Here is a 27490-nt window from a genome sequence, read left to right as displayed (position 1 = left end):
TCGAAAATAACCATTATTGTTTATTAGTTTGCTGAATTTAAACGTGGTCGTACAGATACCGATTATGGTGAACATTCTGGTCGTCCAATTGAGGTGGTTACTCCAGAAAATATCAAAAAAGTCCTCAAATTGATTATATTTAACCGTATATTGAAATTGCATCTGATAACTGAGGCCATAAAGATATCAGAAGGCAGTGTGTTTACAATTATTCATGAACATTTGACCATAAGAAAGCTTTTTTCAAAGTAGGTGCCTCATTTACTCACAACAACTTGTTGATTATTCAGAACAGTGCTCGTCTTTGTTTATACGTAATAAATCCGATTTTTTTGCGACAATGTATCCATCACTTGAGTCTGGAATCAAAAGATCATCATGATTGTAGAATGCAGTCAGAAGCTTTCAAAAGCATAACAGTCAGCTGGGAAGGTTATGGCTTTAGTATTTTGAGATGCGCATGGAAAATTGTTGATAGATTATCTCCAAAAGGGATAGACATTTAATAGCGTATATTACATAGAATTGTTGGATCCTTTTAATGTAGAAATTAAAGAAAAACGGCCTCATCTGGCGAAGAAAAAACCATCCAAGATAATGCGCCGATTCACAAGTCGATGACAACGATGGTTGAATTGAACGAATTGCTTCAAGATCTGGCCCCCAGTGACTACTGGCTATTCGCTGATCTCAAAAAAATGCTCACCGGCAAGAAATTCGGTTCAAATGAAAAAGCAATTGCTGAAACTGAAGCCTATTTTGACGCAAAAGATAAATCCTTCTACAAGCATCGCATCTAGAAGTTAGGAAAGCGTTGGAATGATTGTATTGCTCTTGAAATAGGTTAAATTGATGATTAAAATCGATTTTTGGCAAAAAAGTATTTTTCTTAGTTAGTCTCACGACTCATTGAGTAATGTGGTATCTATGTGTGTTATGAAATGTTTACAGAGGAGTGGTATAAATTATTGGCCTAAGATAATTTGGTTACGTAATTTTTTAATATTATGAAAATTTAAATACTTTCTAAAGGAGTTGGGAAAAACTGAATTGTACTGGAAACATGTCTTCTACTTGTAAAGAACGTTTGCTAGAATATATTGGAAAATTCATAGATAACACTATATTTTATGTCCGGCTCTAATATTCTAGGTATATTACAAAATTGAAATGACATTTTTAGTTGAAAATTTTGAATATTTTAAATTATTGGCATGATACGTTAGAGACGATATTGATTTTTACTACTTGGATATATTTAACCATGTAATCAAAAGCAAATTGTTCACATAACTTATAAATGTCAGTTGTATAATCAGGCAACAGAAATTGGAGGTTCTTTATTATTAGTCACTCTCGATTAGACTACACTGATACATGGTTTCGTCAAAAAAAATTAGGATTTATGGTTTTGTATAATTTATTTTTTCTTGATATCATTTAAGCATAATCAAAAAAATTATCAAACAAAAATACTATGAATCATTTTATTGATAACATTCTAAAAAAGTAACAGAACATTTTAATTGATTTGGAAGCATTTCTCAAAAACTTACATCTGCTATGTCATAACTATGGAGGGTAGAAAGAAGGAGGAGTATCTCATATGGGGGAAAAGTTGAAAAAATGTTTAGTATAGTTCAAGAACCTTCCAGAATGACGCTGGTGTAGACAAAGGGCTTGGCATGAATGTAGCAATTGTAGATGAATTGAAGTATGTAGAGTTAAAAATTTAATATCATAGTTCATTATTGAAACTTTCAACAACTTGCGTTGTCCAGGGCCTTAATAATATTTGGAGCTTTCTTTAAAATTTACCTGTTCTTATGTGGCGCGCATATTTCATAGACACAGATTGTTATTTTTTTCTCTACCTCCCAGAGTCTTTATTTGATAAGAAAAAACGCTTCTCTTTTGACAAAAAGTTACATGGTGCTGAATCAGGTGTACCAATTAAAAAGTCAGCCCACTTTTTGTACATTTTCAAATGTTTTTATATCGAAAAACGTCTCGACTGTTCTTCGCTCTTAATTGACTCATTTTTTACTTGCAAATCCGTGACACCACTTTGAAACAGTCTTCATAGTCACTACATTGTCACCATAGACAACTTTTAATGTTTCACCAGATTCTTTTGTCAACTTTTCACCATAGATACTGCAAATTTCACTAAAGCTGTTATACTAGAAGACTTTCAAAACTAAACGATTTAAAACCTGTCACTACTTGTCTTAACACATGAAGATATGATACATATTAGTTGAAATAGATGAACCGTAAGAAATCGCTGCTATAGATTCTTTCGCAACATATTTGATAACATCTCGTATATATCGCAATATCAGATCGACAGGTTACTACTGAAATTGCGCTTTATTTAGTTCTCTGTCCCTTCACGGAAGTCTCATTAGTTGAAAACAATACCTTCACTTGTGCAATTTAAATATCGTGTAATGTTAATCTCTTATTTTTAACATCATATGCATCATGAACTGATTTACCAAAAGTACTTAATAACAAATTTTTGCTAATATTTAACGGTTATATCAACGTCAATCTGTGAAACGATTCCAAGGATATTCAGATGCTCATTAACAGATCATATTATCAATTTTTTGCCGGCTCTAAATTCAAATCGATAAATGTATCGATAATTTCTTTATTGGGTATCTGGGCATAAGTTTTAGTTAAATGTTCAGAGGAAAGAGAAGGGAATTTCTCGGTTTGGGATTATCTACAGAGAAATATGAAGGAATTGAAATAGTAGACACTAAAACTTTAATCTTTATCATCAAAGTCAAATAGCTTTCGGTGGAGAAAAGGATACCTGTGGGTGTTTCAGCAGCTGTGGTAAAACGATGAGGTCGGTTTGGCATAAATGTAGCAATTGTAGATGAATTGAAGTATCTTCTTACGTTATGTTCCAAAGATCTTCATTATTCATCCATTGGCCAAAAAAATTGCATATAACTCGTAGGTACCTGTTGATAAACGTTTGAATTTTTTGCAACGTATTTCTATTATATGTCCAAGTTTCGGCCCTATATTGCCGAAATATATTTTACATTAATCTGAAACAGTCTTACTTTTGTTGTTATTGAGATACCCAGACGCAGTTACTTTTTTTTAAGAAGCCGCTCATTTAGATGGAAAGACATTAATTTAGAAATTGAATACGAATCCTATTTAAAAACTTCTTGTAACGCTTCTGCGTTGTGGAATCATCAACTTCCGTACATTATGTGAATGGACAGTGAATATCAGATGTACATACCGGTGGTACAGTTATAGATATAAGCAGGAAGTAACAGGTGCTAAGTCGGTGGCTCTTCTTCATTTTGCTGTTACAGAAAGGGCTCAGGTTTTGATTTACGCCTTAACGAGTACAAGGTGGTTTTATATCTGTTTTTATTAAATTTTTTTTAATTACGAGGGCGGTTTGACAATTCTATGAAAAAGATGTTATTATTTTAGCCATATACACTCCAGATCAGCTTTTTTGTTTCTGCTATCACCTCGTTATTATCGTGAAATCGATTTTCATAACTTTGGAGCTTTTTATGCAACACTTGTAAACGAATTGGTAGACGTATTGTCGAGATGGAACAAAATTACTTTCTTCCACAATCGTTGCTCAGTCTTCTTTAGTTCGGCATGTTGGCCAGTTATCATTTTCTCGTTTTATTGATAAAAAAATCAGTTTTTGATTTCTATGTAGCAGGTTTTTTGGGTGACGTTAAATTCTGTACTTATCGTTAATTTTATATACTTCACACTTCTCTCGGGGCAACCTGTTTTCAAGGTAATCGGACAATATCTGCCTTTTTTTACTATGTATTATTTTTAAATAAAAATTGAAAGGTTTTAAAAATAACTAATTTAAGAAAATGTATATAAGTTTATAATTCCTAATTCTATTAAACTGGCAGCGTGTTGTTGCCAGATATGCAACTATTATCTAGTAAGCTTCCAACATCAGCCTGAAGATGTCAGTACTTATCAATAGAAGTTGGGAAATATATTTGCGCATGCGTTGAGATCCTATATGTAATACTTCTATATGGATAGTTGGTATGGGAATAAATGTCCCTATGTTACGGTGCCGACAATATTAATTTCCCCTCTCGTTCTAGACACTTTATCTATATTGCGCATGCTTGAGAATGCGGAGAACCTATCTGGAACCTTGGAGGATAAAAAAATCGTTGCCAGGCAACGGTTGCCAGCTTCCTCTTATAGAAACAGTCCATAGAGATGTATTACTTATATGGTTGAGATATTCGCTTTATATTCGCCATTTTTGACGTTTAGTTTCTGTTTGACCATTGTGTGAGTGAGTTGTGAAATATTTTTTGAAAATTGAGAAAAACTTGGTATTAAGCTGTAATCAAATGATTGTATTTGAAACAATACCCCTACGCAATTGAAAGAGGAATTAGAAATTATGTATGGAGACTCTGCACTTTCATTTGTGATCGTAAAATTGGGGGAGACTAATTCGAATATGGCCGTATCAGATTGACTGTCAACGAGGCAAAGATGGTTACATCGGCCCTAACAGTGACTATATTTTGGGATAAGCGTGGAATTGTGTACATCGAATATATTCAAACAGGTAAAACAAAATAATTTTTCTTTTGTGAATGATCTGATTTAACTTTTTCTCACATTGACATTATGGTAGGTCAAATGGTATGACAAAATGAAATATTCATTCAGTTTATTGTATTCTAACCTAAAACTGTAAATCACTTGTTAAATTAAAAGAGAAATTCAAACTCTGTCATCTGTCAAAAATAAGCTGTAGGTGTTGTTTCCGTGAAACAGAGGTTGGTGTTTAATCCATAATGAGAGAGGTAAATATTTTAATTATCTTATTGGAATGAAATTAAATAGAACGTGGAATTAAATGAGCTACTCTTAAATTAGTTTGAATTATCTGAGGTCTCATACAAAAAGAAGGCTTCAAATCGCAGGAAATTATTACGTATGATTGCTTGAAGAGGTGAAGGGGGGAAATCTATGTGCGCATGCGTTGAGAGATTCTCAATATCTCCGCCATTTTGGAAGCTTAGTTCCTGTTTGGCCATTGTGTGAGTGAATCGTTGTGAAATTTTCTCTGAAAATGGAATAAAAAATTGGTATTAAGCTGAAATCAAATGATTGTGTTTGAAACAATGCCCCTACGCAATTGAAAGGGGAATTAGATAATGTGTATGGAGACTTCACCATCATTTGTGATAGTGAAATTGTGGGAGACTGATTTCGAACATGACCGTATCAGCTTGACTAACGACGAGGCAAAGATGGTAACAACGGCAGGAAACGTGATCGTATTTTGGGATAATCGTGAGGTTGTGTTCATCGACTATCTTCGAAAAGGTAAAACAAAATAACTTTTCTTTTGCGAATGATCTAATTCACTTTGAACTGATTTCATCAGCTCACATTTTCTCATATTAATATTATGGTAGGTCAAATGGAATGACAAAATGAAATTTTCATTTAGTTCATTGTATTCTAACCTAAAACTAAAAATCACTTGTCAATATAAAAGGGAAATTCATACTTTCAAGTCATTTATCAAAAATAAGTTTTATTATTTCTATGAAACGGAGGATGGTGTTGAATTGGTGATTGGGGAGATAAATATTACAGGAAATATTGCTTGATGAGGTGGAGGGAGAAATCTATGTACGCATGCGTTGAGAGATTCTCAATACTTCCGCCATTTTGGACGCTTAGTTTCTGTTTGACCATTGTGTGAGTGAGTTGTGAAATATTTTTTGAAAATTGAGAAAAACTTGGTATTAAGCTGTAATCAAATGATTGTATTTGAAACAATACCCCTACGCAATTGAAAGAGGAATTAGAAATTATGTATGGAGACTCTGCACTTTCATTTGTGATCGTAAAATTGGGGGAGACTAATTCGAATATGGCCGTATCAGATTGACTGTCAACGAGGCAAAGATGGTTACATCGGCCCTAACAGTGACTATATTTTGGGATAAGCGTGGAATTGTGTACATCGAATATATTCAAACAGGTAAAACAAAATAATTTTTCTTTTGTGAATGATCTGATTTAACTTTTTCTCACATTGACATTATGGTAGGTCAAATGGTATGACAAAATGAAATATTCATTCAGTTTATTGTATTCTAACCTAAAACTGTAAATCACTTGTTAAATTAAAAGAGAAATTCAAACTCTGTCATCTGTCAAAAATAAGCTGTAGGTGTTGTTTCCGTGAAACAGAGGTTGGTGTTTAATCCATAATGAGAGAGGTAAATATTTTAATTATCTTATTGGAATGAAATTAAATAGAACGTGGAATTAAATGAGCTACTCTTAAATTAGTTTGAATTATCTGAGGTCTCATACAAAAAGAAGGCTTCAAATCGCAGGAAATTATTACGTATGATTGCTTGAAGAGGTGAAGGGGGGAAATCTATGTGCGCATGCGTTGAGAGATTCTCAATATCTCCGCCATTTTGGAAGCTTAGTTCCTGTTTGGCCATTGTGTGAGTGAATCGTTGTGAAATTTTCTCTGAAAATGGAATAAAAAATTGGTATTAAGCTGAAATCAAATGATTGTGTTTGAAACAATGCCCCTACGCAATTGAAAGGGGAATTAGATAATGTGTATGGAGACTTCACCATCATTTGTGATAGTGAAATTGTGGGAGACTGATTTCGAACATGACCGTATCAGCTTGACTAACGACGAGGCAAAGATGGTAACAACGGCAGGAAACGTGATCGTATTTTGGGATAATCGTGAGGTTGTGTTCATCGACTATCTTCGAAAAGGTAAAACAAAATAACTTTTCTTTTGCGAATGATCTAATTCACTTTGAACTGATTTCATCAGCTCACATTTTCTCATATTAATATTATGGTAGGTCAAATGGAATGACAAAATGAAATTTTCATTTAGTTCATTGTATTCTAACCTAAAACTAAAAATCACTTGTCAATATAAAAGGGAAATTCATACTTTCAAGTCATTTATCAAAAATAAGTTTTATTATTTCTATGAAACGGAGGATGGTGTTGAATTGGTGATTGGGGAGATAAATATTACAGGAAATATTGCTTGATGAGGTGGAGGGAGAAATCTATGTACGCATGCGTTGAGAGATTCTCAATACTTCCGCCATTTTGGACGCTTAGTTTCTGTTTGACCATCGTGTGTGTGTGTCGCTATGAAGTTTTTTCTGAAAATATATAAAATGAGTATTGAACTGCAATGAAATGTTTGTGTTTGAAACAATGAAAACCTCTACGCTATTGAAAGACGAATTAGATATCGTGTATGGAGACTGCACTATCATTTATGACCGTAAAATTGTAGGAGACTGAATTCGAATATGGCCGTATCGGCTTTACTGACGACGAGGCAAAGATGGTTTCATAAGCCGGAGCAGTGACCGTTTTTAGGATAATCATGAGATTGTATTCATCGACTGCCCGAAAAAAGGTAAAACAGGAGAGTATTACGCATCATTGCTTGATAAGGTTTCTGAGGAAATATGTGTGCGCATGCGTTTAAAGATTCTCACTAAAATTTTCGCCATTTTGAACGCTAGTTTCTGTATGACTATTGTGTAAGTGAGACGACTAAAATGTTTGTTTTTAGGACACTAAATGGGATTGTGTTAATCGCGTCATTGCTCCAGACTTTTTCTTGTTTTCAAACATTAAAGTTTTACTTGCGGAAGAGATTTTCATCACAGGTGGACATTATCGCATACGTAAACGTATATTTTGAGGAAAAAGACGGTAACTATTATTTGAAACGATTAAGAAGGTTTAAGCATCGCTGAAAAAAGTGTATAGGTTTAAAAAGAGACTATTTTGAAAATTCATTGTTAGAACGGAAACTTTTCAGACTACCCTCTCTTATGGTGGAAAAAATCATCATTTTGTTCTTGAACTAGGTCTTGGATGTGTCTTCAAAAAAACTATTTCTATTTTACAGGTTTTTCATGTGAGTTCAATTGCTGTTTTATTAAATTTCATACCAAATACTATCCAAAGATAGGAAAGTCAAATGATACTTCAACTTGGATTGTTTATCTTAAATTTACGTTTATTATTTTTAATTAAAAAAGTAGGTTTCATTCTTTAATATATTTTAATGTGAATAATTGAAATTCAAATTTAATATTGGGTGTATCTTATTGAATTCAATTGGTGACATTGATAAACTAAACAATTTATACTAGATATTTTAAATTGAAATAAAAATATATTTATTATTAGAAAAAACTTATGATTATAAAACTCATCTAACATATAATTTATTTTACGATTATCAATAAGTAATTATTTATAATTTTATGTTTAATGCTAGATCAAGAACTCTCTCTAACGTCGAAGTTTTCACTTTTATAATAGATTCTTCGCTATTATATCGCTTCAGCAAATGTAATTTGCAACTTGATTTTATTGTTTCAGGTGATCGATTTTGGTTCTTCATGTTACGAGCAAAATCGAGTGTACACGTACATTCAGTCGAGATTTTACCGGGCTCCAGAGGTAATTTTAGGAGCACGGTATGGTATGCCAATTGATATGTGGTCACTGGGTTGTATTTTAGCCGAACTTTTGACCGGTTTTCCTCTCCTGCCAGGAGAAGATGAAGCCGATCAACTAGCTTGTATAATGGAACTCCTAGGTTTGCCTCCACAGAGATTATTAGACCAATCAAAACGTGCAAAAAACTTTATTAGTTCCAAGGGTATTCCTCGATATTGTACATGTTCGACACTACCAGATGGTACAGTTATTTTAAGTGGTGGATTAAGTAGGAGAGGTAAACCTAGGGGTCCACCAGGTTCAAAAGACTTGAAACGGGCGTTAAAAGGATGCGATGACCCTTTGTTTCTCGATTTTATACAACGATGTTTAGAATGGGATCCAGACCTTAGGATGACACCCAGTGCTGCGCTGAGACATGGTTGGCTTAGAAGAAGACTACCGAGACCTCCAAATGAAAAGGAACAGAACAGTGCGGGGGTTGTTAGATCAACACCTACAGGACCTAGAACCCCTAAATCGACTGGAATTTTTTCAAGTAATCGTGTTCAACTTAATGATGACAGATCGTCAACTCTACATTCGGGCAAATTACCACCAGTCACGTAGCCAAACGTCATCCTTCCTTAGTTCTCTCATCCAGGTTAGAAATTAAATTTAGGTTTATATCGGAAGTATATATTTTACATCAGTTATTCCAACTGACTAAATGCTGAATCAATTACTATTTTTTTTAGATAATTGTTTGTCCAACTTTATAATTTTTTGCATTTCTTCATACGCTGATGCATATTTTTTTTCAAGGCCAATTATATGTATTTCAAAAAATTAATATTTCTAATTAGCTTATGTAACAAAAAATTTTAATTATTACTAAAACCTATGACCTACAGGATTAATTTTAACTGAATTTTTTATTACATTTAATTTAAGATATTCAAGTATTGAGACAAGTAAAACATTAAATCTAACAAATAATATATAATTTCTAGGTGTAATACTTTTTCATTTTATTTACAATCAAGTCTGTATCATTCATTTTTAATCGGTACTCAATAACATTAATATGTTTTTTGGTTCATTGGAGCTGAAGGAATTGAGTCTAGAGAGATATATTCGTTGGATAAAATTTGGTAGGATAACGAAAATTTTTATAGGAGGATTTGTTCTGCTGAGTCCTGATCTAGAAATTGCTCCTCTGCAGTGCTGGGTGTTGAGTGTCAGAGGTACCTCTTCATATATCAAAGTTGATAATAATTGCACTCTTATTTTATATGTAGACCATCAGCTCTCTATAACCTCTAATGATTTCCATTATTCATTCATTCATATTTCTGCTTCGTTAGCTTTTGCATAAAGGATTCATATAATGTTCTCTACCCTTTATTTGCATTATTATCTGGAGATTCCACTATTTTGAAATATCTTATTATTTCATTAACAGTTTATATATGTGAATATTCAAGGACTTAACTAAATTACTTTTTTATAATAAATTGAATCCTCTATACAGTAGAATGATTAAAATATGTACATAAACTTTTATTACTGCTATAATAGTAAATTAAAATTTTTTCTTTCAATCAGCATTGAATAATTCTATCATATTTTTTTTGTAAAATGTTTTTACTACCTTTTTCTATTTCACACTTTCTACAGTGTGGCTCAAATTTTTAACTGTCCAATTTATTTAATGGCACAAATTGAAAATTTGTTGTGCTTTAACTGAGTATACCGAAAAAAACATCTATAATAAAACATAAATTTTTCTTGACCTTGTGGTTATGTTTTCACAGCTTGGTTGATTTGAAACTCCTTAGATTTTTATCCAGTTTTTAGAATCAGTTGAGATAATTTGAATTAATTTAAAATCACATCTATTTTCATTTCTTAGCATTTTCATTTTATTTTTTATGTAATTAGTTGAAACTCTAATCCAAATCTAGCTACCCTGTGGCCTGAAAGTTTTTATTCGTCTTCCTTTAGTGATCTTTAATATAATGTTTTATTGTCTCAAATCATATTTATCGATAACAGAAATATGGACAAAAAATACAGTTAACAATATGCTTAGTGGTTTTGAAATATGACTGAAACCATTGTTTTGAAAAATAATTGCATCATGTTTAAAAGAAATCGAGTCAGTTGGTAGAAATTATTGTGTATACATTACTTAGCTTGTAATGCGTGTTTTGGATAAGCCCTTAGGCCTCGGTCCGTCTATCCTCCGGATAAATATTCGTACTTTTAGAATATTGTGATTTGATTTTCATTTTCAATTTGTTTCTCAATGATTTCCTTCATGGTAACGACGTGCAATAATCCGATTTTAAACAGAAATTGATTATTCTGCTAACGTGTTTTTGTTGAATATATTTATGATATCCCCTAATGGGTCATACTTCAAAAACCAGAATACATACATTTAAAAAATATTAAAACTGAAAACTGATACAACTCTAGTTTGTACAGTATTTCTGTCCTTGAATAATTAATATAATTTCTATTAATAAATGTTCATAGCTAAGACATTTTATTTTAAGTTTAAACACAACTCTTTTCATCATGGTTTATAGTTGTTTCTAGTAAACTCAAGATATTTAAAATATTGAGCCGGATATATTGCCAATAATGTTAAATATTTTAATCTTTTGGTGACAAATAAAAATAATTCTTTGAATATATATAAATTGCAACTTTTAGATGCATTTTAAATTTTGACAATATTCTCTTTGAATTCAAATTTATGACGTTTTCGAATTTTGATTTTCTCGGAACTGGCATTATTGGGCATAATTTGTCTCATTAATGATATAATTAATAATTTCATTTTACCTTTTATTAATAAAGTGCATTTCCATCTTTTACAATTTGGTATGAGATACAAATAAAATATTTCATGCTTCCAAAATAGTAGAAACATATTTCGTCACTTGAGATCAGAACTAGCCAATGTCACATATAAACGAAAAACCTTTTGAAGTATATTACTCTAATTTAAATCCAATCGTCATTGGGGGGGCTAAAACAAAATAGTATATAACACACTTTACCTATTATATAGTTTTTAAAAACTAATGGACATAGGCTACCTAACGCAAGTTGGATACATATTCTATGTCCATCACTATAAGATACTGGGGATTTGGTCTGGATTTGGAAATACATTGGACATAGAATAGTTCATAGTTTTAATTTTTAACATTTGGACTATGTAAAGTTTAATTTTTAAACGCCTAAGACTATAAAAGAAAAACAAAACATAATTGCAAAGAACATTTTAATCACTAATTAATAACACCATTGTATAATACAAACAATTTTTCAAAAAATAGGTAAATTCAAGGTGCTAAATTAGTTTTTTAATAATAGTAATAAATACAAAGAAAAATTATGCGTACAACATTTATATTTAAAAACGATACCGTGAGGCCTGCAAGATATTAAGGAAAAAGAAATATAGTTACAGAAATATTAACACAACTTTTTTCAAATGATGCCTAATTAATACAAAAAAAACGCCAAGTCCTCCAAAATAAACAGGACATGGAAAAGAGACAATGACCATTATTCGCTATCAGAATCATAATTCTGTTCTGCTTGCTTACAAAATGGTAGATTCCGAAAGAACTCATGATATGACTTACCAATAATACCCTTTTCACAAAGGAATATCAAATGATCGTATTTTTTTTTGGTAAGTGGGGTAGGTTTGTTATACAATGTCTTTAATTTGTATTCATGGGTAACGCTTTTCATTTTTTTTCTACCCTTCTCTAGCAGATTTAAAATTATAAATGACTCTTGTCCTCTTCCGGAGGTAATATCAAGTTTGTACTATTGGTCATTAACGCTTCAAGTACTAAAGGTCTCTTAATTTTAGCTGAATTCTGCAACGTTACTTTTACTTTTGAACCTGAAAACAACACACTGTTTATTTTCTCTCCTACATTATACTTTTCATATGAAGAAAAATATACATATTACTTGCTAAGAAAATAATAAAGAGGGTAGAGGGAATAATTTTGAATGAGAATTGTTTAAGTGTAGCAATAATGATCCAGATAACGTTAAAACTTCGTCGTAGAATCTATCAATACGAGTACAAGATTACATATTTTTGACATAATTATCATGATGAAGTATCTAATGTTATCAAAATCATCTTTTTTCTCAAAAATGTAATACAATAACTAATTAGCTATTAGATAGCTTCATTAATAACAACGAAAATTTACAGAGTACATACCTATTTTTTCTGCCGGTTCTGAATAATTATTTTGAATTGCATCAAAAATTTTTCGTGTTCTTGCGTTATACATCTTTTTCTAGTGTGTTTAAAACTGCACAATTACGTAATACACAGAACGTCCGCTACCAATTTTTGAGAGTCTAAACTTGTTGAGTCAGAAAGTCCGTTTAAACTGTTGCACTCTAATATCGCATGTTTATTAGAACTATCTTATGTCCACCGTTCGAAGATACATAGACTATCAGTGGCACTTAGGCTTCTTCTGCACCAAATATTATATCGTTGTGTGACATAGACTTCTAACCAATATTAGCTTTGTGAGCCGATCGAGCGCTCTGCAGTTAGACTACTTCTGCACTGAACGCTGGAGTATGGTGGCGCTAGAAGCTAATTTCGAGAAATTTTGGACATAGACTAGTTCTGATCTGAAGTGACGATTTGTCTTTATTTAACCACACTTATTCATTATTAATTTTATTAAAAAATATGATCAAACACAACAAATCCGAGTTTAGAATAAGATTTATAAAAAGACACCCTTAAGCTACTGTAATAATATTATTTTGTACAAATTATTTTCATTGTAACATAAAACTATATTTTGGTCTTTAAATGGTTCGTTGAACGATGGGATAAGAAAACTTTAGATATTAAAAATTATATTTTAGTAAGATAAATGACAATTTTTTTTTCTTCAAAATAACTTGAACAAATTAAAATTAAAATAATTAAATTCTTCATTGTGATGACTGAATTTTAGTATTAAAATAACTTAATCTACAAATTAATGAGATATCATGTTTGTACAAAATCTCATAAACTAAATTTATATGAAAAATTAGAAATTTTAATTATTTTTGAATCGTCAACTATTATTTTTCATAACAGGACATAAAGTGTCCTGCATCTGTTTGTTCCTGTCACATACTCTCAGATTTAGCATATCTTATACAATTTTATCTTCCCATCTATTTTTTTTTTGGTCTACCAGACAATCTTTTCTCGTTCGGTCTCCATTCTGTGATTTTCTTTCCTTGTACCCTTTTTCCATTTTTTTAATGCACAATGAGAATTCTTAATTTTGTTTCTATATCCTCATTTTCTAATATATCCTTAATTTTATAGTTCATAAGTCCTGTTTTCCCATTATTTTCAAATTTCACTGGTCCATGAATTTTTCTAATTATTCTCCTCTCATATATCCTTAGTTGTTCTTTGTGTATATTTGTAAGTCTCATAGTTTCAGTGGCGTATGTAACTACTGGTTCTATCACAGTCTTTTAATTTAGTTGTTCAGCTTATCCTCTTGCTCTGAATCATAATTTTGTATTAACATCCCTCATGAATTCTTTGTCTTGTCTCGTTCTTTGTGTCATTTCTCTAGCTTATCATTGTGGTTTTGACTATATTGAAGATGAGGTCACTTATCTTTATACTTTTTCTTGTTTGTGAACTTCCTTTCAATTTCCATATATTTTGTATTTTCCTCATTTATTTTCAATAATCTTTTTCCTACTTCTCTTCACATTTTTTCCTTAAGTGTATTCAAGACAATTTTCAGTTCCTTGCTAATAAAATAAACCATCAATATTTGCTTTACTTGTACTGATTTATTAATGATACTTCTATTGATATTACATACCTTCAACTTCCAATGTTAAACAATACTGCTGAGAGTCCATCCTTACCCCATCACTTATTAAAAATTCCTCAAATGATTCGTTTTTTGTTATTGCCCCAGTTTTGAGGGCACTTGTAATAATTATAGATACAATTATTAAAAACTAATTAAATAAATTAAAATATTTGGATATATTATAGGATATTGTGGCTTAATTATATGCGACTAATAATCTATTGAAGCTGCAATTCTTCCACAATAGTATTTGACCCAAAATTAGAAGCATCAATTTGTAGAAAATAAGATCTTAACATGTGGTCGAAGCAAACCACAGCCACTTCATTGGTTTCTTGTATTTTTTACATATTGGTAGTATGTAAATGGAAAATTTGTATAAAATGATATTAAGAGTAGATTGTAAGATTCATTTAAATACGTAGAGATATTTTCAAAGATTTCTTTGAATTATGAAGCTCTAATCGCATATGTTTTTTCTATGATTAATGTAAAAATAAAAATACGAAGAAGGGGGATATCATTTATAATTCTTATTTTTATATACATATATATGTGTATATATTTTTATTATATTTGGATTTTTTTTTACTTTAATAAGCTTGGTTATTTTTTTATTTTATCGTCTATTCATTCATATTATTAACAAATTGCGAAATTTCATAAAAATATAGAAATTCCTATAATTTGAGTATATTTTGAGCAAATTTTTGCCCATATCTCCCTTATTTTTTACTAATCCTGAATTTATATTAATCATATTTGCTTGAGATTGTCATTTTGTAACGTCAAAGGATTATTAAGAAATATTGATTTGTCAGAACTTACTCAGAATCCTAATATACAGGGGAATCTAGGAAATTATAAAATGAAACAGTTCACGTCAAAATTGTCATAAATTTTTGACAATGCTTTTTTTAAAGATTAAAAGGAAAAAAAAGTTTTTAATTATAATATATGAAGCATATGTAAAAAAATGTAATCTCTGAAAAAACTAGGGGTAGCTTATGGTAGTAGTTAAACTGCTTACTGGTCACAGTAATAGTAATATTTAATCAATTCTGTTCTGTAGAACTGAAGTATAAACGAAAAATAAAATGAACGTTGTAGTTTATATGCTGTAGATATTTTCCTTGTATACTTACTAATTTTTGACTTCTAACATAAGGGTCTTTAGGCATTATTTTTATCCCAATTATTAGCAACATATTTTCATTCCCCCTGTATTACAATTAAATTATAAAATTTGCAATTTGATCTTACTATGAATGAAAATCGATATTTCAAAAAAAACCTGCTTAGTACCTACACAATTTTTTTTAAATATTCTACTGTCTTTTATCTGTATTTTTTTCACAAATAATTGATTTCTTCCATTATTCATCGTAATATTTCCAAATCGTATATGTAGGTTGTCCCGAAATGGTAAATTATATTATACTAAGGAATAGGACGAATTTAAATTCTTTTAGTATTTTTATACAAGGAGAACGTTTGTTAAGGTAACCTAACAAACTTTGAAAGTGTAGGAAACTTCTATGTGGATATTTTTATTTTTCGGCTTGTTATACAAATTTATCCCCACCCTGTGTTAGTATATTTTGAAAATGATAGTTTAGTATTCACGGCAAAAGTGAAGAATAATTCAAAAAGTACCCAGGCAAAATGAAAGTTATTGAATTTACTACCTTATTTAAACAAAATTATCGAATAAAAATAGTAAACCAAAACGCCAAAGCTGGGCATTTACCAGGACCGCACTCCGCACTTAAGAAATTATTTGCGGGTTTCAAACAGCATAATAATTATGAATAATTATTATTACAAAAATATACAATGTTACCGTGAAGTTTGGAATAGATACAAAGTGAACGGCAAAAATATGGAACACATTCACTTGAAAATTCAGGTATTAATATTAAAATTTCTACTTTTTCCAATGATTATACACTGTGGACAAAAAGTTTCCAGATAAAATGAAAATTTATTAGAATAATAATTATTAAAAGTAAAATAAATCAAGTTAAAACAATTTTACGATTAAAACTATGAACATATTTTGTCTTTCATTTTATACTGCTACACTTTCTTTTCATCAAAGAAACCGCCTCTGGCCGCCACTAATTTTCTAACCACACGTGACATTCTTTTTGGCAAGACGTTTGAAGAGCATTCCAAATTTCATCCAAAGAAGTGGGATTCAATTTTTTAACTTTCCGATCCAGTTCATTCCACAATAGTTCTTTTGGATTTAGATCCGGAGATTGTGGGGGCCATTTCATTATTTCAAACTCACCACTATCTTCTTTATTTTCTAAATAGTTGAAACACAGTTTAGATGTGTGCTTTGGGTCATTATCTTGCTGAAACACATACCTACGGCCAATTAGACGCATCCTAGCAGGGTTAATCTCAATAAACAAATTTCTTATTCCCCATCAGATGACATTGAGCTCAACCTGCACATCAATGACAATGGTCTATATTCCACATTTTGGTTTCAACCTTGAACACTTGAAGAATATACTTTCGAGATATTTGCCGTTTTGGAAATAATATCATCAACAGTTTTATGATTTTCATTTTTATAAATATTCATTATTTGAATGAAGCTTTTTAGTTCTCTTAGGCGGAGTATAGCTAATGTCAACAACTTCATAAGCTGTATCAATGTTTAAAAAAATTACGCAATAGAAAAATATAAACACTATCATTGAAGTACGATAATACGATGCCGTCCCTATACCACAATTAATCTAACGGCTTTCTCAGTGACGCGGCGCTAGCCCCTCCCAAGCGGCTTTTTATTATTGGTGCATTATGGTGCCACTGATTTGTGCCTATAACCATACCACGCCGCGTTTCGCCTGGGTTGTTCACGTATTGATCACGCACTGATCATTGTTTTGGTCTACTATTTTTCCTTGATAAATAGACTTTAGTTGCTTCTTAATTGGTAGATATAATTAATTAATTCTCATCTTTAGCTAATCAGTATCAAAAGTAAATCGGTGTTTACAGTAATGAACAAGATAAAAGTAGTAAAAAATATATTTTCGTTTATTGATGTCAAGATTTAACACATACTGTTCTCAGACTCAGACGGCATAAGGTACGAGATAAAAATAATTACATTGTAGGGTCCTCCACGGGAAACGGATGTTTTTCAAATGGACCACACTCCACTATTTTTAAGTTTAAAAATAGTTTATTGGCACATTGCACGTGCAATTTGATTAACCTATTTACGAAAAATAATATTAAGATGGTGTCCATTATTACGCTGACAAATGTGGAGACGCTCTCTGAAGTTAGCTTCCACTCTCTCCAATAGTTGAAGATCGATCTGAGCGACGTTCTGCTCTATAGCTTGTCGCAGTTCGCCCGACGTAAGAGGCTTGTTTTCATATACACGAGACTTTAGAAATCCCCACAAGAAATAATCACACATCGAAAGGTATGGAGAACGAGGGGACCAAAGCAGATCACCGAATCTAGAGATAATGCGATTAGGGAACATTTGTCTAACTACAGCCATTTACACTCGGGCAGTAGCCTCCATGTTGTTGAAAATAAACATCTGGCAGATTGATCCGTCGTCGTCTCAGTTCAGTTTCAAGAAGTTGGTTACTATATTTACGTAACGATCAGTTGTTACGGTTACTGTGTTCCCGTTTTCCTCAAAAAAGTAGGGCCCCACGATACCAAATTTCCGGACGCCGCACCATACCGTAACTTTGGGGCTGTGTAATGGTAATTCATGTAATGTGAGAGTATTTTCACAGGCCCAGTATCGGAAGTTTTAAAGTTTCATAACACCATTGAGATGAAAATGAGCCTCGTCGCTCATTATCAAAATCGCATTAGCTTCATCTTCCAGAATTCGGAGCATCGCTTCAGCAAAAGCTGCACGTTGTGGTTAGTCACCCTCTTTCAACTGGTGCACAACTGACATTTTGTGAGGGTGAAAACCTAAATCTCTGTGTAGAATTCGCCGCGCTGAACTATCGGATATTCGTAGAACGGCAGCATGCTGACAAACTGAACGTCTTGGACTAGTTAAAATAGCCTGTCTTACACGCTCCATGTTCTCCGGAGCTCGAACTGTGCGACGTGGTCCCGATGGCTACCTCCATTACGAAGTGCATCAACCCATCGCAAAATGATGTTTCGGCTCGATATGTCTCCATGCCGAGGAACTTTAAACCTTCGACGAAAGCGGCGTTGAACTCTACCGGATGCGTAATACCAACTCAAAAAACGTTCGTTTCCCGTGACGGATCCTGTACAATCAAAACAGATAAGGTATAAATATGATATGAATTTTTCTCCAAGAATCTACGTATTTTGTTACTGGTAATCAAATACATTTAATGTATGTTACAAAAAAACTAAACTCGACATTTGTTGGTTATGTTTTGAAGATTCCAATTGGTACGATAAGCTGTTATACTCAGATAAATCTATTTCATACTTTCAATTTAAATGTTTCTTTTTGCTCCAACTTTCTCTATTGTTTTCAATGGTCTCGTAATCTCCCGAAATGTGACTAGTATTTCCAATTCTATAATGCACAATAACCAATATTCACCTAAATCAGTGATATTAATAATATTCAATAAGCTATTAATCGCCATTTTTCGCGAATAGAATACTATACTTTATCTACAACTATCAGGAAAAAACAAATTTTATTATATTCACCTGTCATATTTACGCAGTCGTTCCGCTCATGGGCGGCGGTTCCGAAAAGCACATCATAGTCGAGGTTTGTCATATTTTGATTTTCCTCAGTGAGTTTTTTCCGATGCTTCTATTTTCTTCAATCCTCTCTAAAAGAACTTTCTGAATATCTAACCCATTGTCAAGTCCCAAATACATAATTTAGTTGTATTACATAGTTTCTGATAATGCTGTTGAAGATGTTAGTCACTGGAACTAAATAACAAAATAATACTTGCAATTTTTTAGTTTAAAATCCATCTTACTTGTAATCAATATAACCTAAAAATCATTTTCCATACTGGAGAATAGTTAATATTGCTTTGGAATTGGATTATATTTTTAATTTCCATTTGAATGTTGCTCAATTTTTTCTCAATTTATTTTTATTTGAATGAATGTTCAAATGCTAAATATTTATTCAATTGTTAATGCAATGCTCAAAAATTGCTAAGGATCATAAGTTTTAATGTATTAGGCTTATGTTAGGTTAGGTTAACAGGGTGATCTCCACTTTTCAGACGAGATCCACTCGGAGGCCTTAGGCCCATTGTGATGCCCTTGCTGACTTTCCAGTCAGCACCATTTCACCCCCCTTCCCTATCTCTTCCGTTGCCAGGTCCTTGCCCCCTTCCCAAGCTTTTCCAGTTTGCAATGAAGTGATCAGGTCCTCAATACCCAGCTCCGCTGCCTCTTTCTCTTCACTGCATTCTGTACAGGGATCGTCGGTTCTGATACCCATTTTTCTGAGTCTAGAGCCTACTGTGCAGTGACCGGTAATCACTGCACCCTTCGGATCGAGGCTTTCCCATAGCCTAGCAGTTCTGTTGTCTTCCTCTTCTGTAGCACCGGCTACAAGGAGCGTGAAATGACACAGTCATCTCTATTACTCCATCTCTTGCCGTGCTCTCCCTCTTAATGTTCTATCTATCATTTCTCAGCAATTTGATCGGTGGTAGTGGCAAGCCCACCGCTTCGTCCCCGCTCCTGGTCGTTCCCAATTTGGCTAGTGATCTCAGAGCCGCTTGGCTATCCGTGTAGATTGTGATGTCACGCACCGTTTCATCTCTGCATCGGATTAGTTCCGCGGTTCGTTCTATTGCCCGCAGCTCGGCCTGCAGTATGTTGCAGCAATTTTCAAGCCTCAAGGATTCCCTTATTTCCAGAACTTCAGAGTATTCTTCCGCTACCGTCCGTTCGTCCTTTACGGACCCGTCCGTGAATATCGAGTTACTTACTGTTCCTGGGTTCTCTTCCTTTCTCGTTGGTATGAGGATGCTCAAATTTATATCAAAAGTCAGTCTGGCGGTAGTGTAGTCGGTGCATTGTTTCGACACACCTTTGTCTACTGTATCGGCCATATTCTTTATCTCCCTTAGTATCCTTGTGTGCACATAGTTGGATTGTTTCCACAGCCCAGTTTCCCTCAGTCTGGGAGCACTTTTAGCTGCTAATCCTTTTATGTGCAGATCAAGTGGTGTGTATTAGGCTTACTCTGGATAGAATTGATTTTGCGATAAAATTTTCCAGCTTTGTAAGAAAACTTCTGGTAAATCATCAATTTTGATATCCAGTTATTATACACGTTGCGGTTCAGACATGCTGTATGCATTTTGCAATACCGTGGTTCAATCACTATGTTTCTGCTTCTACGAACAGTCATACCGTGATAGAATTTCCAACAAAACAGTTTTCGAAGCCCATTATATTTCTTCCTTCAAATCAAGATAGTTGATAGTCTAGTCTCCTTTATGCCCTTAAGCCATCCGTTACTTAATACTCTATTGATGCGGCTTGAACTATAAGCTGGGTTTTTATTGCAGTAACTGTCTATTCTCAACTTAAATTGTGGTACGTTTTCGCCACCAAGATAAACAAAATTTTCCTGGCTTCCACATGCAAATGACAAAATAATTGGTTCAATAATTATGTTTTTACTTCTCTGAGCAGTCATTGTGACATTGTTAAATACGATCTAGTCTATATGGCCATTAGAACGAATTCCACTCCAAAGTTGTTAGAACTTCCACTAAAAATAGTTATGAGAACCATGAATCGTTCATTATATTTCTGGCTTCATTCCCTTCAAACCAAGTTCGTGGACCGTGAATAAACATTTCCGTTGATCATCCAGTTGCGGTATGTGGATATGGTGCACTCCTTGCATTTAAACCCTCCACATGTAATCTTCTTCTATTTTTTTGAAATTATTATCAGTGGTGTTACTTAACGTCCTATTGATGCGAATAAAACTTCACATTGCGGTAACCTTTAGGTGATCTATTGTATAATTTAATGCATTTGAATAGGCTCTAAACGTCTTTGAGGCATATTTTACAATGATAACCAAAACCAAGGCAATAAACATGAAATTGGTTATCAAATTTTGGCTAAAGGTAATACAAACAAGCAAAAAAGGACTTGCGGAAAAACAAAAAAAAATGACTTTGATCCCTACCAAGTTTTGGGCAGTTTAATTATTTTCAACGTGATGGATATATATTTATGAAAAAAATTACATTTCTGTAATATTATTTAATTTTTAAAAATTATAGGCCGCAAATGTGTTGAAACAAACAATCCTTGTCATTTTAAACAACTGTTTAAATACCAACATTGTTCATTACATTCACATTGGAAGTTATAAATATACTTGTAGCAATAACGGACATATTGATCATTTACGAAAAAGCTTTTAAAAGGTTTATGTGAATCAAAGACAAAGAATTAATTAAATTGTGTACTACTATTTTTCCATCTCGCAATTTTCATGTGGCTGATAAACTGTTCAATAACATCGACAACCATTTTCAATGTTTGAACAAAGATCTCCATCAATTTGTGCATATCTTTACTGTCAGAACAAACTGCATATGATAAACGTATTAATTAGAACTTAAGTTCAATAGAGTAACAGAAATTCTCTACAAATTACTTTGAAAAATAAGTAATGTGCCTTACAACGAATTTTACTTCTAACGGTTTTCATTATACAGGGTACCTTTACAGAATTTCCACTGTTAATCGAATTTAAATTCATGTGATGCAAATGATTAATTATATTAAAAACTTGATTATTCTCTAAGAGAATGAACCAAGTAAGTTGCAAAGTACATTTCAAAAACCGCTGCCATCTCTAAATTTCAACGTTTAATGTCTATTTTCACGAAATAAAGTAGTGAATAAAATTTGAAAAGTACCTTCGTTTAGACATGCTACCAATCAAGTCATCTCTATCAACCGAAGATTCTTGCACCCATGATGTGTAAGTTAATTTGGAGAGTGTCCCTTACAGATCGCACCTGCGATAAGTTCAATCAAGCCGTACCAAAAAACGAGTTGTAGCTTCTATCAATTCATGAAGATATGGAAGCGCAACTTTTTCCAGCACATTGGCATTGTAACCAGCTGTGCTTAGGTTACCGTCAATGAAGACCATACATATTGACCCCAAATAATTGTGTTGGATTTTCACGTTTAACCCGCTTGATTCTCGTAACTAAAAACAATCTGATGCCTTTATGATGACCAAGTTCGCTCTTTCATTGCTGTTTTTTAGATTTTATTAGCAGATTTCGTACTGCCTCAATCGATAAATAAAATTGTCCACGCGCGAAACAGGGAAACTCCAAGTTGATTCCGCAAACTTCCAATGACTGACCTTTCGATTTATTTATGGTCATCGCAAAGACTAGACGTACCTGAAATTGTAAACGTTTTAAATCGAATGGTAAATCCGTTTGAATCATCGGTATAGGCGGAATCAGACATTCTCTCTTTTGTATTTTCCTTTATGATTGTTCGCAATCCTGACATAGCAATACGACTATTTTTTTGATCTGCCTCTCTCTGGTCATCAGGTCTTCTTCTCAGCACCGTAAATTGTAATTAATCAAAGTGAGAAAAGTTCTCGTGCACTTAGCATTAAAGTGTTACTATCACAAAAGATCAACAAAAAAAGATCACATAACTTGGAATGTCACAATAACCGAAATAAAAAAAATTCTCGCGCACGTAGTGGTAATCGTCACTCATAAAGATAGAAGGTTGCACTCTTTGTCTGAGGTATCGATCGACATATTAGTTGGTTGCCAAATGTCAAATATTGTGGTTGCGTCCAGAAATTTAATTTGTGACAAAACATCAAGGAAATACAAAACTATTGTTTTTATTTAATATCGAGCGTTTTCATATTTATTCACTTTTTAAACCTTCCTGGACAAATAATTCTAGACCAAAATTAGCCAAATCGGTTCAGTTGTTTCGAGTTTATTCAACAAAAGGTTAAAAAATAAAACTCTCACAATTTCAATAATCCTTTATTAAAAAAATCGTGAAAGTCAGTTCTTTTACAACTAGGTGCTTGCAAATATAATATTTGAGAAACATTGGACAATTGCATGTGCTGTGTAACCAATTTGTCTTTTCTCGGGGCATTATTACTTCCCACTCGCTAAAATGTTGCTCGTCAAAGGTCTCCCACGGCGTTTTATAATTTTTACAATCCAAATCTGCCCCAGTTGGAATTCGATCAATTAGCTCAGAGTTGATCTTCAGTGGCACATTCTTCGACAGTGTTACATCACTCATTATATAGTGTGAAAGCGAAATGGAATGAATTTTAGTATTTCGGTTTGGCTGGAGCCAATAACTGAACCTTTTAATTGATATTGTTTTAGTCATAAGAGTTCTCGCTATTAAATAACAAGACTTGTTACGAATAAGGGTTTTATTATAAAAATTATTCTACATTCGAATGGTCCCCTTCAAAATACTCCACTCTTCGTACCACACACCTTTCCATACGTTTTCCCATTCATCGAAGCCAGTGCTGGATGTCTTCCTTGGTGAGGGCTTCAAGAAGCTCTGTCGTTTTTTGCTCTACCGCTTCCATCGGGTCCCTTTCAAAGCAGATCTTTTTCTAAGCTTTCAAGGAAATCTGAGCAGATCCGTTGACGCAATAGGTTTTGGTCAGGTGTCACATTTTTTGGCACCAACTTCGCACAGGCTTCTGTCATGTGTAATTCCTTATGTAAAATTTTTCAAACCGTTTCTTTATCGACGTCTCGGCAATCATCCGGATGCTCTTTCGATGATCTGCACGCACAATTTGCTTGATTTTGGGCTCTGTTTCCGGAGTTGAAACAGTTACGGAGTGAACTTGGCGCTGATCATTTTCATTGCTCTCTCGGTCCTCACTAAAGCGGTTATACCACTCAAAAACACGCGCACGTGATAGAGAATTGTCCCCATAGTACTCTCGCAACAATTTATAGCACTCAATTGGAGTTTTTTTTTTAATTTAACGAGAAATTTGAGATTGATACGTTGCTTACATGGTTTTATATATAATAGTGGCAGAACGTGTTTTTGGGGCGTGCATAGATAAGATATCTAGATAACCAACGCACTATTCGTTTTTTACCCCACCCGTCTAGGGCGCCCTCTACGCGCAGTGTCGTTATTTAATAGCCAGACCCCGTATTTGGAGAATTTAAACTTACTGTAAATAATAAATAAATAAAATATTGTTTTTAGTTCAAACACATAAAAATGTTTGAGATTGTTTGTTCTTATGAATCGTAAACGCTTTTGCATAATTATATTTCTACTAGTTTGTTCAAATTAAATGGTTTTAAAAAAATATATACGAGGGTGAATCAAATATAAACAAGACTTATTTTTTAAAATATTTATTTTGATTTTAAACGCACAAACAATCATAGTTTATTTTTCTACATAATCTCCTGATTTAGAAACACATTTTTCCCAGCGTATAGGTAATTTTTTAATTCCTTCCAGGTAAAAAGAGTCAGGTCGTGTTTGTAGCCAATTGCGCACATATGCTTCAACCTCATTATCGCTGTGGAATTTTTGCCCTCCCAAAGCTTCCTTGAGAGGACCAAAGACATGGAAGTCGCAGGGAGACAGGTCTGGACTGTATGGAGGGTGTTCCAGTGTCTCCCAACCCAGTTGCTCCAATTTTTGTACTGTCAGGGCTGCCGTATGGGGGCGAGCATTGTCATGGAGGAGAATCACTTTTCTCATTGGAAGGTGTCGTCTTTTGCGGCGATATGCAAGTCTGACCTCAGTCAAAATTTTGCAGTAGTACGCCGCATTAATTGTTGCGCTCATGCAAAAAATCAAGGTGCAGCAGGCCACACTGGTCAAAAAAAACGGTAGCCAAAACCTTGCCAGCCGATAATCGTGACTTGGCTTTCACTGGTCCGGTTTCTCCTCCATACTCGCTTGTTTCGACTCAGGGGTGTAGTGATGCACCCACGTTTCATCACAGGTGACAATGTGAGAAAGAAATGAGTCTCCTTCTTCCCGAAATCGAGCAAGAAGACGCTCACACACTTGAAAACGATTCAGTTTCTGGTCAACTGTCAGAAGACGAGGAACCCACCCGGCACACACCTTGCGATACCCTAGCTCCTCTGAGAGTATAGAGTAAGTGCTCCCATAACTTATTCCAACCTTAATTGCAATATCCGAAGTTGTTAGACGCCTATCACCTTCAACAAGTTGACGAACACTGTCGATGTTGCCCGCTGTAATGCTGGTGCGGGGTCTGCGGTCATGGCTCTCATTTTCAACACGTTCACGGCCCTCCACGAACTGTTTATGCCAAGCAAACACTCTAGCTCGCGACAGCGTCTTTTCCCCGAACTGTGCAGTCAATCTTCTCAAGATTTCGGCAGGTTTTACACCTTCTGCAGCTAAAAACTTTATAACAATACGTTGCGCAATAGAGGGAGGTACCTCCTGCTCGGACATCGTAACGATGGACACTGAGCGAGTCTATGATGATGAGTCACGTGCTTCCCCCACTCCTGACAAACCAACCTAACAGCCAATAACAGCGGAACGTTCTTCCACTATTGCGCGCGCAGGTCCAAAAGTCTCGTTTATATTTGATTCACCCTCGTAAAATAATTGTGAGGAAACAACTGATAATTTGTATACGTTATATAGTCAAACGTCGAAGCACCGGCGATACTAGGTTCTAGGTCAACCCTCAAGTCTGACTTGAAGTCTTAGTTTACAACTAAAAAATGTTGTTCCGGCTTTGACCAAAAAATCTTCGTCATAACTAAGGCCCTTATTAGGCGAGGCAGTCAAGTTGTGTAACTAGTCGCTTATACGCAAAAACGTGAAAAATAGAGATAAAGGTCCTAAAAATATAAGCAATATCTCATTCGATGCAGAATCACTTAAAATAAATGTTTTTGAATGATTTTGGTGCAGGTAAAAAATTGCAATTGTTATTAACAAAATAAGATGAAAAAAGATGGTATTTAGTTTTCCATTAATTACTCGAAAAATATTAATATTTAAACAAATTTGAAAAAAGCTCCTTAAAGAGGAGGTAATTTTCCAGAGAGTTTTTCCAAAATTTTTAAAATAACATATCATGCTATAAAGAAACTACGGGTGGAGCCCTATTTTCATAATCAAATTAAAATTATAAATAATGGATTTAGAGTTTCCGGAGTTATGACTTTCTTATCTGAGATTTCCTTCTCTTTAATGAGCTTTTTTCAAAATTGCTCAAATATTAATATCTTTCGAGTTATTACCGAAAAACTAAATACCATCTTGTTTTCATGTTCTGTTGGTAACATTTGCAATTTTTTACTTGCACCGAAATCCTTCAAAAACATTTGTCTAGAGTTAATTTTTAGGACCTTCATCTCTATTTATCACGTTTTTGAATTTGTTGACTAGAACTTATTACACGAAGGGATACAGTCGCGTAGCCACGTATTGGCTGCCGACTGGTTACCCAGCTCAGCAATCACTGGTAGCAATAGCTCAATAGTTTTTTTTCTACGACGGCCTAGTAGCACAACAAATACTCACGCAATGAAAGATGCCAATAAAAGCCTTATACAATTAGCAATATGTGTCGTAGGGGATTTTGGACGACAACCATCCCCGGTTGATCATTGTCCCGCATTTCATTAACATACGACGGAAATATTCATTATAAAGCTATGTTAATTGTAGATAGTGAAAATTTCTCCTTTTAAAAATTAAACATAACCATTTAATTTGGTCAATGATAAAAAAATATTTTAGAAGGATAGTAACGATGGGAATAAGTCAGTAGATGTTGATAAGGCTTCTAAACACTATGACACTCACATACGTTCCGTATAACTATAATTAATGTTGAAACATTGTTAATAATTGGAATGAGATGATTAAAATTATTTAACAGGTATACGTGGTATGAAGATAAAATTGAAATTTGGAATAGATCGTGTTTTTTTCTTTTACATTTAAATTTTCTTTTATTTGTCTAGAAGTGAAACCAAAATACCCCA

At 33.4% G+C, this 27490-nt stretch overlaps 1 protein-coding gene across 1 annotated transcript in view; it reads left to right on the top strand.

Annotated features, from left to right (window-relative positions):
- The window catches only part of LOC130897070 (dual specificity tyrosine-phosphorylation-regulated kinase 2), a 31126-nt gene extending 4814 nt beyond the window's left edge, over positions 1-26312 (top strand). Inside the window, exon 2 of the mRNA XM_057805640.1 lies at positions 8467-26312. Within this exon, the coding sequence (XP_057661623.1) occupies positions 8467-9156 (690 nt within the window). The 3' untranslated portion in view covers positions 9157-26312. The remainder of the gene's footprint in view (positions 1-8466) is intronic.
- Positions 26313-27490: the final 1178 nt, after the last annotated feature.

Source organism: Diorhabda carinulata, chromosome 1 (genome assembly GCF_026250575.1).
Source record: "Diorhabda carinulata isolate Delta chromosome 1, icDioCari1.1, whole genome shotgun sequence".
NCBI lineage: Eukaryota > Metazoa > Arthropoda > Insecta > Coleoptera > Chrysomelidae > Diorhabda > Diorhabda carinulata.
This window is presented reverse-complemented; position numbering and strand designations above follow the sequence as displayed.